This window comes from Molothrus aeneus, chromosome 5, assembly GCF_037042795.1.
Source record: "Molothrus aeneus isolate 106 chromosome 5, BPBGC_Maene_1.0, whole genome shotgun sequence".
Taxonomy (NCBI): domain Eukaryota; kingdom Metazoa; phylum Chordata; class Aves; order Passeriformes; family Icteridae; genus Molothrus; species Molothrus aeneus.
Genome location: NC_089650.1, coordinates 61,038,201 through 61,052,153, shown reverse-complemented (window position 1 = coordinate 61,052,153; position 13,953 = coordinate 61,038,201). Strand labels below are relative to the sequence as shown.

Sequence of the window (13,953 nt, the reverse complement as noted above, 5' to 3'; positions counted from 1 at the left end):
AGTTATGATCTCTGTAATACACTCTTCATGATTTTATATCTTAGCTCTTTATAACCCACTTTGACAAAGGCTCTTGCTTTCTGAGGTTATTTAAAATTTCTATCAAGTTATAGTATAATTGGGGTTATTTTTTGTTTTTATTCAGGCAGATTCATATTTTACTAAAAGTTTGGTTTTGGTTTGTTTTTTTTTGTAATTGGCTTACATGATATATACAATTTAAAAAATAGAATGCAAATGCAAATTCCTAATTTAAGCTATATAGATTAATATAACTATGAGTAAGTTTCTATTCTAAAGATATATTTCTTTAGAAGAAAAAAACCCAAATTATGTCCTGGTTTTATAAATTATGAACTAAGGTGAGAGTGAAGTAGCTAAAATTTTTCAGGTGCCACAAAACCAAGAACTAAAAATTTATTTTGAACAGTTTTACAAAAAGGCTGTTGTAGTTTTTTGCTTTGTTTTGGTTTTTGGTTTTGGTTGTTTTTTGGTTGTTTTTTTTTTTTTTTGGTTGGCTTGGGGTGGTTTGGTTGGTTAGTTTGTTGGTTTGGTTTTCTTCATTCTTTTTGGGTCTGTTTTTTTTGGTAGAAATTGTGATAATTTTAGGAAATCAAGGAGATTTAGAGATCACCAACAAATTCCATCCCACTGTTTTGTTTTGGGATTTTTATATGTTTTTTTGTAAAATGCTATTTCATTAATTTAAGACCATTGCTTACAGGAGTATCCTGAGGCAAGTAGAGAACTTGTAAGTAGCAGAAAGCTGTGGGTCTGTCTCTGAAGAGGAATAAAAGAACAATTAAAGTGGTTGTAACATTTTTGCTGAGGATTGTAACACAGAAAAGTGGAGGTGCTGCCTGGGTGAGCTCCTTACTTCACTTGAATCATCAGAATCCCTTTGGCCATGTGAGGGTTTTCATAGCACAGAAAACAAAGATAAGCAGAAAGTTTTGGGGTTTGGGCTGGGTTTTTGGGGAGTTTTTATCATTTTGTGATTTTGGGGTTTTTTACTTTTCACTTTTCATCAAAGCACTGAGAGCTATTGACTTCTCTGTCATTTTTATCTCCAGATGTTTGTCCTTGACTTATAAGAGAACATACAATTAAATTAATTAGAAGCTGACATTAGTATCACTTATCCTGGAAGACTGAGGATTAGATCATGTTATTTATGATATAAACAGGTTCTTTGAAAGGGTATTTCAAGGATTGGGCAAATGCTTCAAATTTAATTAAGACTTGAAAATTGACTTTTAATGAGAAAATAAGATCAGTCTATTTTGAATAACATCAACACATTTGAAAACAAAACTTCAAATGAATGTTGTTCTTATTTGTTTGTTTGTTACTTATGTTAAGGGTTATTTTTTGCTAGTTTTTTAATAAGGGAAGAAAATATAGAATTCAGCCCAAGGTTTGGAGAATAAAAATTTTTGTTTGTTTTTATGACAGATGTTAATATTTTGGGTTTAGAAGTAAAGAAAGAGAACTCTGTGCTTCTGAAATGACAGAGTAAAAACAGCAGTTAACTTTAGAACTCAATAACTCTTTATATTAAAAGTATTTTAACATATTTCTAAAACTCTTCAACAATTTTCAATTTATCTCTAAGTTTTACTAAGGACACTTGAGCATCAAATACCCTTTTAAAACATGGTTCAAGATAGGCCATGCTTTCAAGATAAAAGTTAAGCTTCTGTGCAGTTTCTGCTGTCATTGTAAGAATTATAGAAATATTAACCACAAGAATAAAGTTTGTCAAATGTGACATAAGGTACAAAACTATTAAGTATGAATACATTAGGTATAGTAGTAATAATAATAAAAATAACAAGAAGAAGAATACAAAAGTTCAAATGGCAAGTGTGTTATTTCACAGTAGAGCCATATTTATTATATTTTTAGCATGATTGTTGTAGAGTGTAATGCAGTTTAAACCACAAGCTATTTTCATGACTTAGTAACTGTGATACTTTTTGCCCAAAGGGACTGTGAGTGTCACTCCCATTTACAGTTCAGCTACATGGTGTGGGAAGGTGCTGAGCTTGTACCACGTGCATCTTCAGCTTGCATGGCTTCTTTTAGAGATTATATTTTTAATGTTTTAATATGATTCTTTAAAACGTAAGTATAACTAAAATTCATATCTTCTCTAGCTTTTGTTTTTCTATTTTTATGCCTTTTAAAAGCCAACATGTAAAAAATTCAATGGATAGAGAAATTGTTGGAAGAATAATCTTTGAAGCTATAGAAGTTCCCCCCATAAATTTGGCTATCTTTCTAAGAAATGCTGAAATGTTGAGAATAGAGAACTCTTTGTGAAACTAGAAGGATTTTGGCATTAAAGTATCAAATCTGTTGAGAATAATGGCCCCTTCTGGACATAAAACTCTCTATATAAAGTTTGTTTGGCCTCCTGTGCGCTGCATACATCTGTATGTGTGTGGATGTCTGTCTATGTATCATTCATGCATGCATGAGTGAGCAACTATGGATTTTCCCTTTCCCTGAAATATTTTTGAAGTTTATGGAGGGATCCTCTGTCTTCTCATCAAGGAGAAATTCTGAATCTGCTAAACTATATAAGTAATTGTGTAATTAGTATTAGACCTGAGCTGACTGGTTGATTTGAGAGGATTCTTTTTCCTTCTGAAGACAGCAAAAAGAAGTGAAAGTGCAACTAAGGAATGCTAGGAGGTAATTTTGGAAGCACTTAATTTTTTGTAGGGTTTTTTTCCCCACTCTATAGTACAGTGTGTATTTTGAGACATGAGAAAACATTATTTTTAGAAGGATAAAACAAATAATTTTCAAGAATAATCTGTCTATTACTTGCATTGCAAGCCCATTGGGAAATGGAGTACTCCTACTATAGTTGAATATTTTGGGGCCTTTCCCTTACTTCTAAGGAGCTATGACAGATTTATTGACACTAATGAGAAAGAAAAATAAAGCTCCAGATTTCATAGGTTTTTTGTTTCGGGTTTCTGTTTTGTTTTGTGGTTTTTTGGTTTTGGTATTGTTGTTTTTTTGTTTTGGTGGTGGTGGTGTGGTTTTGTTTTTGTTGTTTTTCCTAGCAGTTAAGAACTGTATTTTCCTTTAATATTTAATATTTATATTGAGACTTGGCAGTATTTTTGTTTTGGGCAGATTTACATTGGTTTAGATTATTTGGTATTTTCTTTGCATAATTTTATGGTGTCTCTTGAAAGTAAACTCGAGCTTATTATGTGTGATTGCTGGAGTATATAGGATTTATTTGCACATTAGCACCACAAAAACATCTGCTTTAAGTCATACTCTAACATCACAGTATGTTAAACTTTTAAACAGATTGCACTCATATTTCTTTACAAAATACTGAGAAGAATTTTTAATGATATTGGTTTGAAGTTTCCCAAGAAAAGTATTTTATTTTTAATTCTTCTTGTACATATTTTCCAAACTATGGAAGAACACAGCATGCTCACATTTTTGAGTTACAATTTTTGACAGGATTTTCCTGCTGACTAAATGGCATATTCCATTTTAAGACAATCTTTCCAATATTTTCTTTATGTGGTGGCACAAAGGAAAAATTGTAGGCAGGAAAGTGCAAGGTCAAAACAATGAGTGGGACATACAGAAAAGATTATTGTCATTTAAAAGGTGTCACCACAGTCTCCCTGACAGCTGATCAGCAGCAACCTCAAAAGAGGATGAAGCCAAGAGAGTAAAAAGCTTGGGTTTTTTTCCCTTTTGCACCTGCACCTTATCTCTCCCCTTGCCTCTCCCCAGACTTTGCACTGCGTTGCCTCAGGGCTTGAGAATTTGCCTCTTATCAGTAAAAATGGTCACACCTGCTGATAAAGTGTTATTCTGCTCCTGTGTGGCAAAACCAGGCAGTGGCTTTGCTGTGCTGTGGTGCTCTGCCATGTCTGCACACTGCCCATGGCCAGGAGGCCAGTTTGGTTTTCACCTCCTCATTTTAGGTGTTTAGGAGAGATGTACATTGGGAAGAGCTGCAGAAGCTGCTGGAAGGCCTGTGTGCTTCTCGGCATGTACCATATCACACAAAGCCATGGGCATTCTGCACAGGTGTCACATCTATTTCCTTTCTTTATTTCTTTTATCTCTTTACTGCCATGGCAGCTGCCAGCGGATCAGAAAATCGTTACATGCAAACTTTTTCCTGTATCTGTAGCTAATAATTAATATAATTTTCCAAAGCCAGGTAGGGGACCTTCCTTCCCTTTCTGCTGCACCTGTGTTCCCTTCATTGAGAATAGAGTATTGCCTTGACTGTGAATTATCCCCCATTTTTTGTAAGCTTGTTTCTTTGCCTGTCCCTCTAATTCTTCAGGCACCTAAAGGACTCAGATATCTTTCACGTGACACTGAAAGCAAACACTGTATGCAAACCATTGCTAATAAACTGAAATTATAAAGCCATGTAAAATATAAATAACTGATAAAACAGATAGGTACACTGTGATTCTGATTTAAAAGATTCAAGCAGAAGAGGCAAACTGAAAAGTGGAAGAGAGTCAGTGGAACTGTCTTCAGGTATTTAGAGATTTTGAATATCAGACCATTTATTTAAATATCAGATTACAGATTTAGGTCTTTTCTTCAGGCTACTATTTTAGGAAAGGTTTATCTTTGGACTTTAGTGTAGGCTCTGAGCAAATCTCACATTTGTCCTTGAAGTGAGGTCTGTATGGAGCACAGTTTGCTGCAGGCTCTCTCCCTGATCAGGAATAAATACAATAGTCAGACCACCAACACTGTTCATATCTGGAGAGAAGATCACATAGCCTGCTCAGTGAATCTGAGTAGCCAGGGTCATAAATTTACATCCTCAGTTAAGTATTTACAATGGGTTAGATGAGACTGGATGGAGCAAGACAAAAAAAAAAAAAAAACAGCTTTTTTTTTTAAGCATTTACATCTCAGTTGATAGCATTTCACTTGAAGCATACAGATTCTTCTTCATTAAAAAATTAATGCATTATTAGATAAAAATGGGGACAAAAGACGCACATTTCAGTCTGTCTTAGCAGAGAATTTTGGTTTTTCAAAGCATATTTTTGGGGTGAACTGCACGTGTTATTTTTAGGATAGTTTGATTTGCAAGAGCGAACAAAATACAAAATGGCTTTTAAGAGAAAGGATGTATATCAGTTGTCTCTGTATTTCTATTTGGTGTGAGCAAAACAAAAAGTTGTTACAAAGAATGGTTAAGGTGTTTATATATATGATCCATTAAGGTTCAGGTAGATTGCTTTTGTAGTTTATAACTAAATACATACTGTGAAATGTAATAAAAATAACAGTTCTCCTTTTTGCTATGGAACCTAGTTCCATAGCTAAGATCTGGGTTTTGAACAGAAACAATTTTCTCTATACTGTCTGTAAAAGGTCAGCATTGAACACAGAATTAAATAGACAACAGAATCTTCAGGGGATGGTGGTGTTTGTTGTTTTAGTGGCATCTGTGACACTGGGCATTTTGTCAGTTCAGAACAAATAATAGCAATGGTGGGATGGGAATACTCGCGTATTCTGCTGGCCAGTTTGTGGGAAATCGTGATTCAGCTGCTAGGAGGCACAGAAAACAGTTATTCTTTGAGACTGTTGTAATAAAGGGTACAAAGGAGCGTAGTGAAGAGCATTCTCAACATCTACATACAGCCAAGAAGGATTACAATAGCCTAACATTTTTCAAGCTCTGACTAAACTGGTTCATCAAATAACTATTTAATAAAACTGCATTTTTACCATAAAATTATGACTTCAGACACTTACACAACCTTGAATTTCTTTGTCTATAGAATCTACAGAAATCTTTAAGAACTACAATTCTATCAAAGCAAATTAAGACTAGCATGAATAGAGGTCACATGCTGCTATTCATTAATGAACAACAGTGTGGTCATTTGTCATGTATGCAAGCAACCAGAAATCATTTTAGTTACCTAACTGAGAATTTCTTTAGAAGAACCTGTGAATGAGAATGTCACTGCAACAACTTTTATCTGACTCTGGTTGTCAGATATACACTAAAATATGTCTATGAATGTAACTATTATCTTCTTATCCTGACAGTAAATTCTCTATCTGCAGTGGATTTTGTGAGTTAAATGAGAAACCAAAAATAATACAGAAACCCCTCTGAGATGGACTTTGCAGATTAGAAGACTGCTGAATAAGACAATTGTATAGTCATTGACATGTAAGGAGAGAAAGCTGATTTTCATGTGTACTTCATTGTAGAAGTCATTATTCGAAAATATCTTAAATGTTTTATAAACAAAATGTTGGCCTTTGAATGATGCCCATATCCACTTTTTTTTTGTTTGTTTTTTCCTTCACTGGGGTTGTTTTTGCCATGCTAACAGAAGAAGTGGTCACCAGGAGTACTAAAGTGCTCAATGGGAATTTCTCTGTGTAAGACTGAGGAGGGAGGATCATACCTTTGTTTTGGGCAACAGCAACCCTACAGATAAGCTTGCCAATACAGATACAGGAGGGTTTTTAGTCATCTTGTTATAATGATGCATGAAAAAAGCAACAAACATATCACAGTGCAGTTAGATGCAGAGTAAAAACAAATAGAGTGATGCTAGCCCCTCCTCAATAAAAAAGTTATTTTTCCACAGTTTTGGTTTGTTTGCATCAGTAATGGTGTATATATACACTAGGGATACATTTTTGTGCATTGACAGCATAATTCTAAGCCTCTAAGGGATTTCAGCAAAATAACTAAGGGAAATTAAAGTTTACACAGACACTATACACATAAAAATCCTATTATATATTAAATTTAATGGCTAAAATAAAAATTCCCATACAACAGAGCAGTTCCTGAAAAAAACACAAAACTTGAGCTTATTCTGAAGATGCTGAGATGTATCTTGAAGTAAGGTAAGGGTATACACTTTTCAGAATTGTCATCACTTGAAGAAGTAGGTCATCTTTGTGTTGTCATACTCTGTATTTAATCTGTACATAATTGAAATCTGTACATAAGTGAAATATTCAGCAGTCCCAACCCTATTGAATTAAGGAGCAGATAATTCCTAACACATGGGAGAAACACCAATTCCTGTGTACTTTTCTGATCTGCTGCAGTATTTACAACTTTATCACTTGGTGTGGAAGAAGAAGAGATCATTGAAAAGAACTTATTTTATTTCATAGTTGTGATGGTTTACAACTAAACATATCAATTAGTAACAATAATACAGGCTGAGATAATGTTGTCTTCCTCAATCACATACTGAAACTCTTTATTTGAGAAAAAGATAAAAGATGGTATTTTGTTTGCATTGTTCAAAAACCAATTTCATCTTGCTTGCAAATTTAGCAAATAAAAAACCACATTCCTAAACTGAAAAGGCAATCCCTTCCTCCTCCTGTTAACAAAATTCTTTATTCTGCAGGGATTTTAACAGGTTTTTTTGGTTTTATTTATTTTTAATGTGATGCTTTAAACTCATCTGAACCAGTTTTTGGGGTTTTCTATGATCTCTCTTTAGCAGCTAAAAAACACCTTGATGCTTAAATTCAACTAAATTTTGTGAATCTATTTATTGCTAATGATATAATGCATTCTTCTCATGATTACTATTACAGAAATGCAGTTTTTAAAACTGGTAGGATTTCATGAATCATTGAGTGATTTTGTTGGCTATCACATCACATATTGAAATTAACTGTGTTTCTCTGTACTACAATCCTATTGTGTCATACTCCAAACTTCAAATTACTACTGGCAAGGAAGGTGTTCTAATTTTAAAGCTAAATTTGTCCATGGAGCATTAATATCCATTTGGTTTGCAGCCAATATACCTTTCCTCCCATATAAGTCATATTTGTGAGATTCATTTCCCTAGGTTAAATTAGCCACATTTTTCTAACCTCTTCTCCAAAAATCAACCATCTGACTAAGCATTTGTTTGCACATCATTTCTCCACTTCAGGTGGAATCCAAAAATAAGTTTAAGTTCCTAAGTGACATTTTAGACAAAATTGATGTGTAAATTCAGGAGAATGAGCCTGGAAAACTGCCTGCGACCTCCACAGACACTATATCTGTGAAAACCTCTGTACATTTTTTCTAATTCTGGATGCCGTAGAGGCTTCACTGTGGACCCTGACTCTGCCAAACTGGCTTCATTTAGACAGCTACCTCCTGCCTGCCTAACACTGTTTGGATAGAGAAAATGTGAGATTTTAGTATTTTGTTTTTGTATTTTTTTTCTTCTGCCAGATCTACAGTCTTTGTGGTCGTGCTCTGAATATTTATGTTTCTCTATCAATCTATGTGGCATAGGTGGTAACTTTTTTATATGTAGATCTAGCAATTTGAATATTTCTACTAAAGACAGGAGATCTAAAACTCCTCAGTTTGTATGGGATTTGAATTTGTAGATCACACATCCCAAAGAACTGCTGAGGCCAGCATTCCCATTCTAGATGGGAATGTAGCCTTCCTTCTCTGCATTTTGTTCAGGCAGTGTCTACCACAGGCAGAACAACACAGCAAGGAGGATGCACAGACTTGAGGAGTACAGAGCAATTTGTGGATGAACATACACAGCAGACAGATGCCAATGAAGAGTTGTTAATATTAACCTATTCACCACCTCAGTGAGCCCTTTGGATAGTGTCTGCTGGCCAGATAGTCACCAGTCAGGTCAGCAAGCATCAACTTCTCCACCCCCTTGGAACATGCCAGCCAACCTTTGCACACTTGCTGGGTTGTTACCATCCATTTCTCTGTATTTTCCTTTTGGCTTTGTACCTCTTCATGTCAGGATATTTCTTCCTGAATTTTTCTCCCTGCCTGTGACCCTATGTGGCTTTACTCTTTTTTTTTTTTTTCAGTTTTCTTATATCACCTGGTTTTCTCTAAAATACCATCTCAGCAGCCTTTTTCTCAATAAAACTGAGACGAGGACTCTCAGCTGTGCTGTAACAGCCTAGGCCTTGAATCAGATGCCTGAAACTCTGAGCTGAGCCTTTCAAGAGTTCCTTCACTCCTTTAGTTTGCAGAAAGGGCCATTCTGTAACAAGCAGGGCAGAGCTCTTGCTTGATGACTGAAAAACAGACATTGACAATGAATGTTAGACGTGTGCCCTTTTCATAATGACATTCGTTTATTACAAAACCGTGTGAGGAGAACATTGTGACAGAGCTATTTTGTTCTGCCCAGCAAAATATTGGGTTGTAAGGGTTGCTGAAACCAGGGAGAGAGCTGTGGATTCAGGGTATTAAAGCTCTTGTATCACTTGTAGTTCCAATCAAAATGTCTATGGCCAATTCAGAGACCAAAGGGTGTGAAGAATTCTGTAAAGAGCTAAGAAGATTTATCTAGTGAAGACTGCTAAAAGAAGATGATATCCATTTCCCAAGTCCTAATAAATTTGGGTTGACAGGCTAACTGAAGATGTAGCCTTAGGGAAAAGCTTGCATTAAGGGCATGAGGTTAACTGAGGAAAAGACAAGTCTAAGACTAAGGCATATGACTTCATGGTGCAAAATTTGATTTTACAGAGAACTATTCTGACAGAGAATCAGGAGCTAGAGGCCTGTTGCTATAAGATGGTTTTTGTACATTCTTTTGTGACTAAATATCTGCATAGTAATGAAAAACCATTGTATGAAACACATAGCTTTGGGAGTAGTATGTGCACTGTTTATACAGCAGCACTAAAAAACAAAGTGGTAAATAGATACAGAAATAGAAGAAGCTCAAGAGAACAATGGCAAGGTTCATTCAATCACTGGATATCTGGACAATTCCAGGTTATTTCCCTACTATCACATTCATCATTATGGCAGAGAGGCAAGTCTGGGAGTTCCATCTTTTGATAAAATTTAGTGCATTTTGCCAATCTGCTAATCATCAAATTCCTTTCTTCATGGTAATTGTCATTATATTCCTTTTTAAGAGTTCTACCATATGCTCAGCACAATGCATAGTCCTTGAAATTTACTCCAGGGAAAAGACACTAAATTGAGACAGCAAGCAGTGGAAACAGTGACTGGGTAACTAAACACTTAATACCACTACCAAAGGTGCTGAAGTTGTTATGGGCATCCAGAGAATGGAGTCTGTGAAGGATTTAAATGAGGGAAAGGGAAGTGATGATGAATCTGAGAAGGAACAAGTGTATGAGCAGTGAGTAGGCTACAGCTGGGAGGTATGAGGTGGAATCTGCATCAACAGGAGGAGAGCCAAGTGTAGATGTACCCCAAATGTAGGTAGAAAAGAAACAAACACAGAGACCCTCGAAACTGGATATAAAGAAATAAAAATAAAATAGGTCAAACAAATGGCACTGCGAAAAGAACATGTGAATTTAAAGTATAAATTAACATGTTCATAAAGAATATCTATACAGCAGTAATTGTTTTAACTATGGATTATTTCATGGCAGAAGCCACTTCATTATGTTTTTATGTAATTAAAGATGGCTAAGGCTATATTCTGAAAAGCTTAATACATTTAAGTACTGTCTTATTCTCATGCCCTGTGCTGACTGAAGCTATATTAGCACAAATAATAATGGCAATATTCCTGCTTACATTGGGGAATGAACATTTTTCAGTCTGAATGTATAAAGCAAAATCTACCCCCTTTTTGTGGGTTTAAAATCTTTCCAGCCCTCCAATAAATTTAAAAAAAATAACTATGATAATTATTTTGCCAACTTTTTTATATTGATCTCCACAAACTTTATGAGAAAACAATCAAAGCTACTATGAAATTGGATCTGTTTTTCAGTAGCCTTTTTATGCTACATTTTATCTAGCATTTTTAGTCCATTTCAGACTTCTAATAATAATATAATGATTTTCTGTGGGGCAGATTTGTTTCCTGGAGCATTGCTTCTATTTTCAGTTTATAAAAGACAGTACACAACATATGTATGGCTTCCAATACTGTTTTCTAGGAAAAGAGAGGAAACTGTGCTAAGAATTCCAGATAAACCCATCTAAAAGAAATATTTGCAAGAAAAATGAGTTATATTTTGAACATTCATTTTAAAAAAATAAATTGTACTTCTTAGTGCTTCCTCAACAAATGATGTGTAGTTAGAATACTTTAACTCCTAAGGAGGAGAATAATAGATCCTGGAGGATTATTATTTAAATGCTTTTTTCAACAGAAAATAATTTAAACCTAAAGTATAATAGTCTGATTCAGAGCCACATTCAGTTTGGATTTGCAAAGGATTTAGTAAGTGTTAGGGGACACTACTGATTCAGCTGATAAACTGCATTTATTGGGACAGCATTATTGGGTACTATTATTAAATGTTTTTGTGTCAATTACTAGGATTCTCACTAGTTTGGTCATTTCTATAAAAGTAGAATAATAAATACACAAGATAACTTTTTGGTGACCTGAATGATAATGCATATATTCTTGCTTTGCTTGTGCCTCGACCAAAATTTTAAATAGCCTCTCCTTAGTTGCATTTCCATAAAACCAGCACATTTGAGCTGTTCTTACTTAAGATTTTTGTCATATCATCTGTGTTTCTTGTAATTTATATATCACTTACAAAAATTGCTGATCAGCTATTTTTTAATGTAGATTTTATTGCACATTATACACCACTTATCCACCAGTGAAGCTCATATTACACTAGTGAAGTAAACCTTCATTAGCTATTCTAGTATCCAGAAGGGACTGTTTTTCTTTCCTTTCAGTGCCTTTCTGTGCTTAAAATTTTCTTTTGCTATTTTAAAGGAACTATGAGCTAAATCCCACTGGAAACAGTGGGATTACTCCTCTCATGTAGTAGCTAGGCAACTGGCAAGGAAATCTTTTGCACAGATAGAAGCACTTGTCCTTTTTCTGATTTTGGGGAAGAGGAGTATAAGGAGCCAGTGTGCAGCAGGGATTTAGCAGTAAAGTGAGCAGAGAGGTGATCTTCCTGTTGAGTTACAGCCATAATGAATTTATACAGATACCTATACCAAACCTCAAGAGAGGATTTCCTGAGAGAAACACAGCCATGAGTGCCAGTTGGTTCCCTTTTTCTCAGGCTAGCAAAATTATAGGGACCTATTGATAGATTGTAGAGGCTTTAGAAAGAAATATATGTTAGAAACATGTCAGCAAACTTTGCACATATAGGTCATCAATACTTTGGAAAAATGCTGTTGCTGTTATATTTCACAGTGCCTTTTTATATTTGCTCATCTTGGCTTTCTAGAACCTGATATGCTCCATTTCTGGAATGGTGCTATGGAGCTTCCTTCAAGAGCAGAAAGCAAAATAAATAACTTACCAGGATGCATAGCATTCAGATTGAAAGAATTCAACTGTATCAGCTGAAAACACTGCATGATTTTATTGTTACTTTTTCAAATAAGTAACTTCATATGTTTGTTGTATCACAGGTACAGGAATGGCTGTGCTTAAACTGCCAGACCCAAAGGGCAATGTCAGGACAACTTGGAGATATGGGCAAGGTGCCACTTCTGAAAACAGGCCCTTCACAACCAACATCCAAACCACCTGCTCCTCCTCAGAAACGTCCTGTGCCTGCTGTCTCCCATTCCCCTCAGAAGACTTCCACACCACCCACTCCAGCAGCAGCAAAGCCAAAAGAAGAACCAGGCGTTCAGAAGGAAGCTCCAAAACTTCAGCAGGGGAGATTGGAAAAAACATTGTCAGCTGATAAAATCCAGCAAGGAATTCAAAAGGAAGATGCAAAACCTAAACAGGGAAAACTTGTCAAGACACCCTCAGCTGATAAAATCCAGCTTGCTTCTCAGGACCCAAGGATTCAGCAAACAAAATTGACAAAGACAGCCTCCTATGACAGAGTTTTGCAGGAAGTTCAGGAGAAGGATGAAAAACTTCAAGAAGCAAAGCTGGCAAAAACATCCTCAGCTGACAAAATTTTGCATAGAGTTCAGAAGGAAGACATAAAACTTCAAGAGGCAAAATTGGCAAAGATACCTTCAGCTGACAAAATTTTACAGGGAATTCAGAAAGAAGACCCAAAACTCCAACAGATGAAAATGGCAAAGGCACTGTCAGCTGACAAAATCCAACCTGCAGCTCAGAGGGAAGATACAAAACTTCAGGAGGTAAAATTGCCAAAGGCAGCTTCAGTTGATAAAATCCAACATGGAATTCAGAAAGATATAAAACTTCAACATGAAAAATTAAAGAAAACTTCATCGGTGGATAAAATCCAAGAGGAAGGTCAAAAAGAAGAAACAAAACTTCAGCGAGGGAAACTCTCTAAGACACCTTCAGCAGATAAAATTCCTGCAACAGCAACTGCAGACCAAAAGATACCCTTAAGCACATTGGAAGAAGATAAAGAAACTGTGCTCCCAGAAAAGAGCACACCCCACCCAGAAGACAAAAAGGCAGAAATTACAGCTGAGATTAAAGACCATGGTGCTGAAGAGAAAGCAGAAGTTGAAGCACCTTATAAGGGACTGCAGGCTAAGGAGCAAGAAGATGTTAAGAAAGAGGATTTGACAACTGGGATTTCACAAGAGGTTTTGAAAGCTGAAAAAGCTCAGGAAGCAGAAATTCCTGTTCAAACAGCACCTTTGCCAGGAGCCGACCACGTGGAAGCAGTGCGAGAAAAAATAGTAAGTGTTTTTCTCCCTCCCAATTCTCTCTCTCCACCTTAGAATCTGATCCTTGCAGACCCTCTCCTTCCTGTTTTACTGTTATTCTCTGTAAAAAATTATTTGAAATGATAAAACCAATGACTCCCATTGAGTGAAAGTTTCACCAGTTAGTCCTATGCTCTACATGCACATTTCAAGGTTACTTGTCTGTTTTTAAGTCTCAAGCAGTTAAGCATTTGAAACTAAGGCAAAGCTCCTGTTCAATAATTTTTCCAATATTTCAGATTTATTTACCTTGATCTCTTGACTCTTCAGACCTCAAAGATTAATTGTTGAAATTGGAGTGTTTT

The 13,953-nt window shown here is 35.6% G+C and overlaps 1 protein-coding gene across 7 annotated transcripts in view; it reads left to right on the top strand.

Annotated features, from left to right (window-relative positions):
• The window catches only part of PCLO (piccolo presynaptic cytomatrix protein), a 323,520-nt gene that overhangs the window by 127,663 nt on the left and 181,904 nt on the right, over window positions 1-13,953 (top strand). For all 7 annotated transcript variants that reach the window (XM_066550944.1, XM_066550946.1, XM_066550943.1 and 4 more), the window contains exon 4: window positions 12,407-13,621. In XM_066550944.1, the coding sequence (XP_066407041.1) occupies window positions 12,407-13,621 (1,215 nt within the window). The remainder of the gene's footprint in view (window positions 1-12,406; window positions 13,622-13,953) is intronic.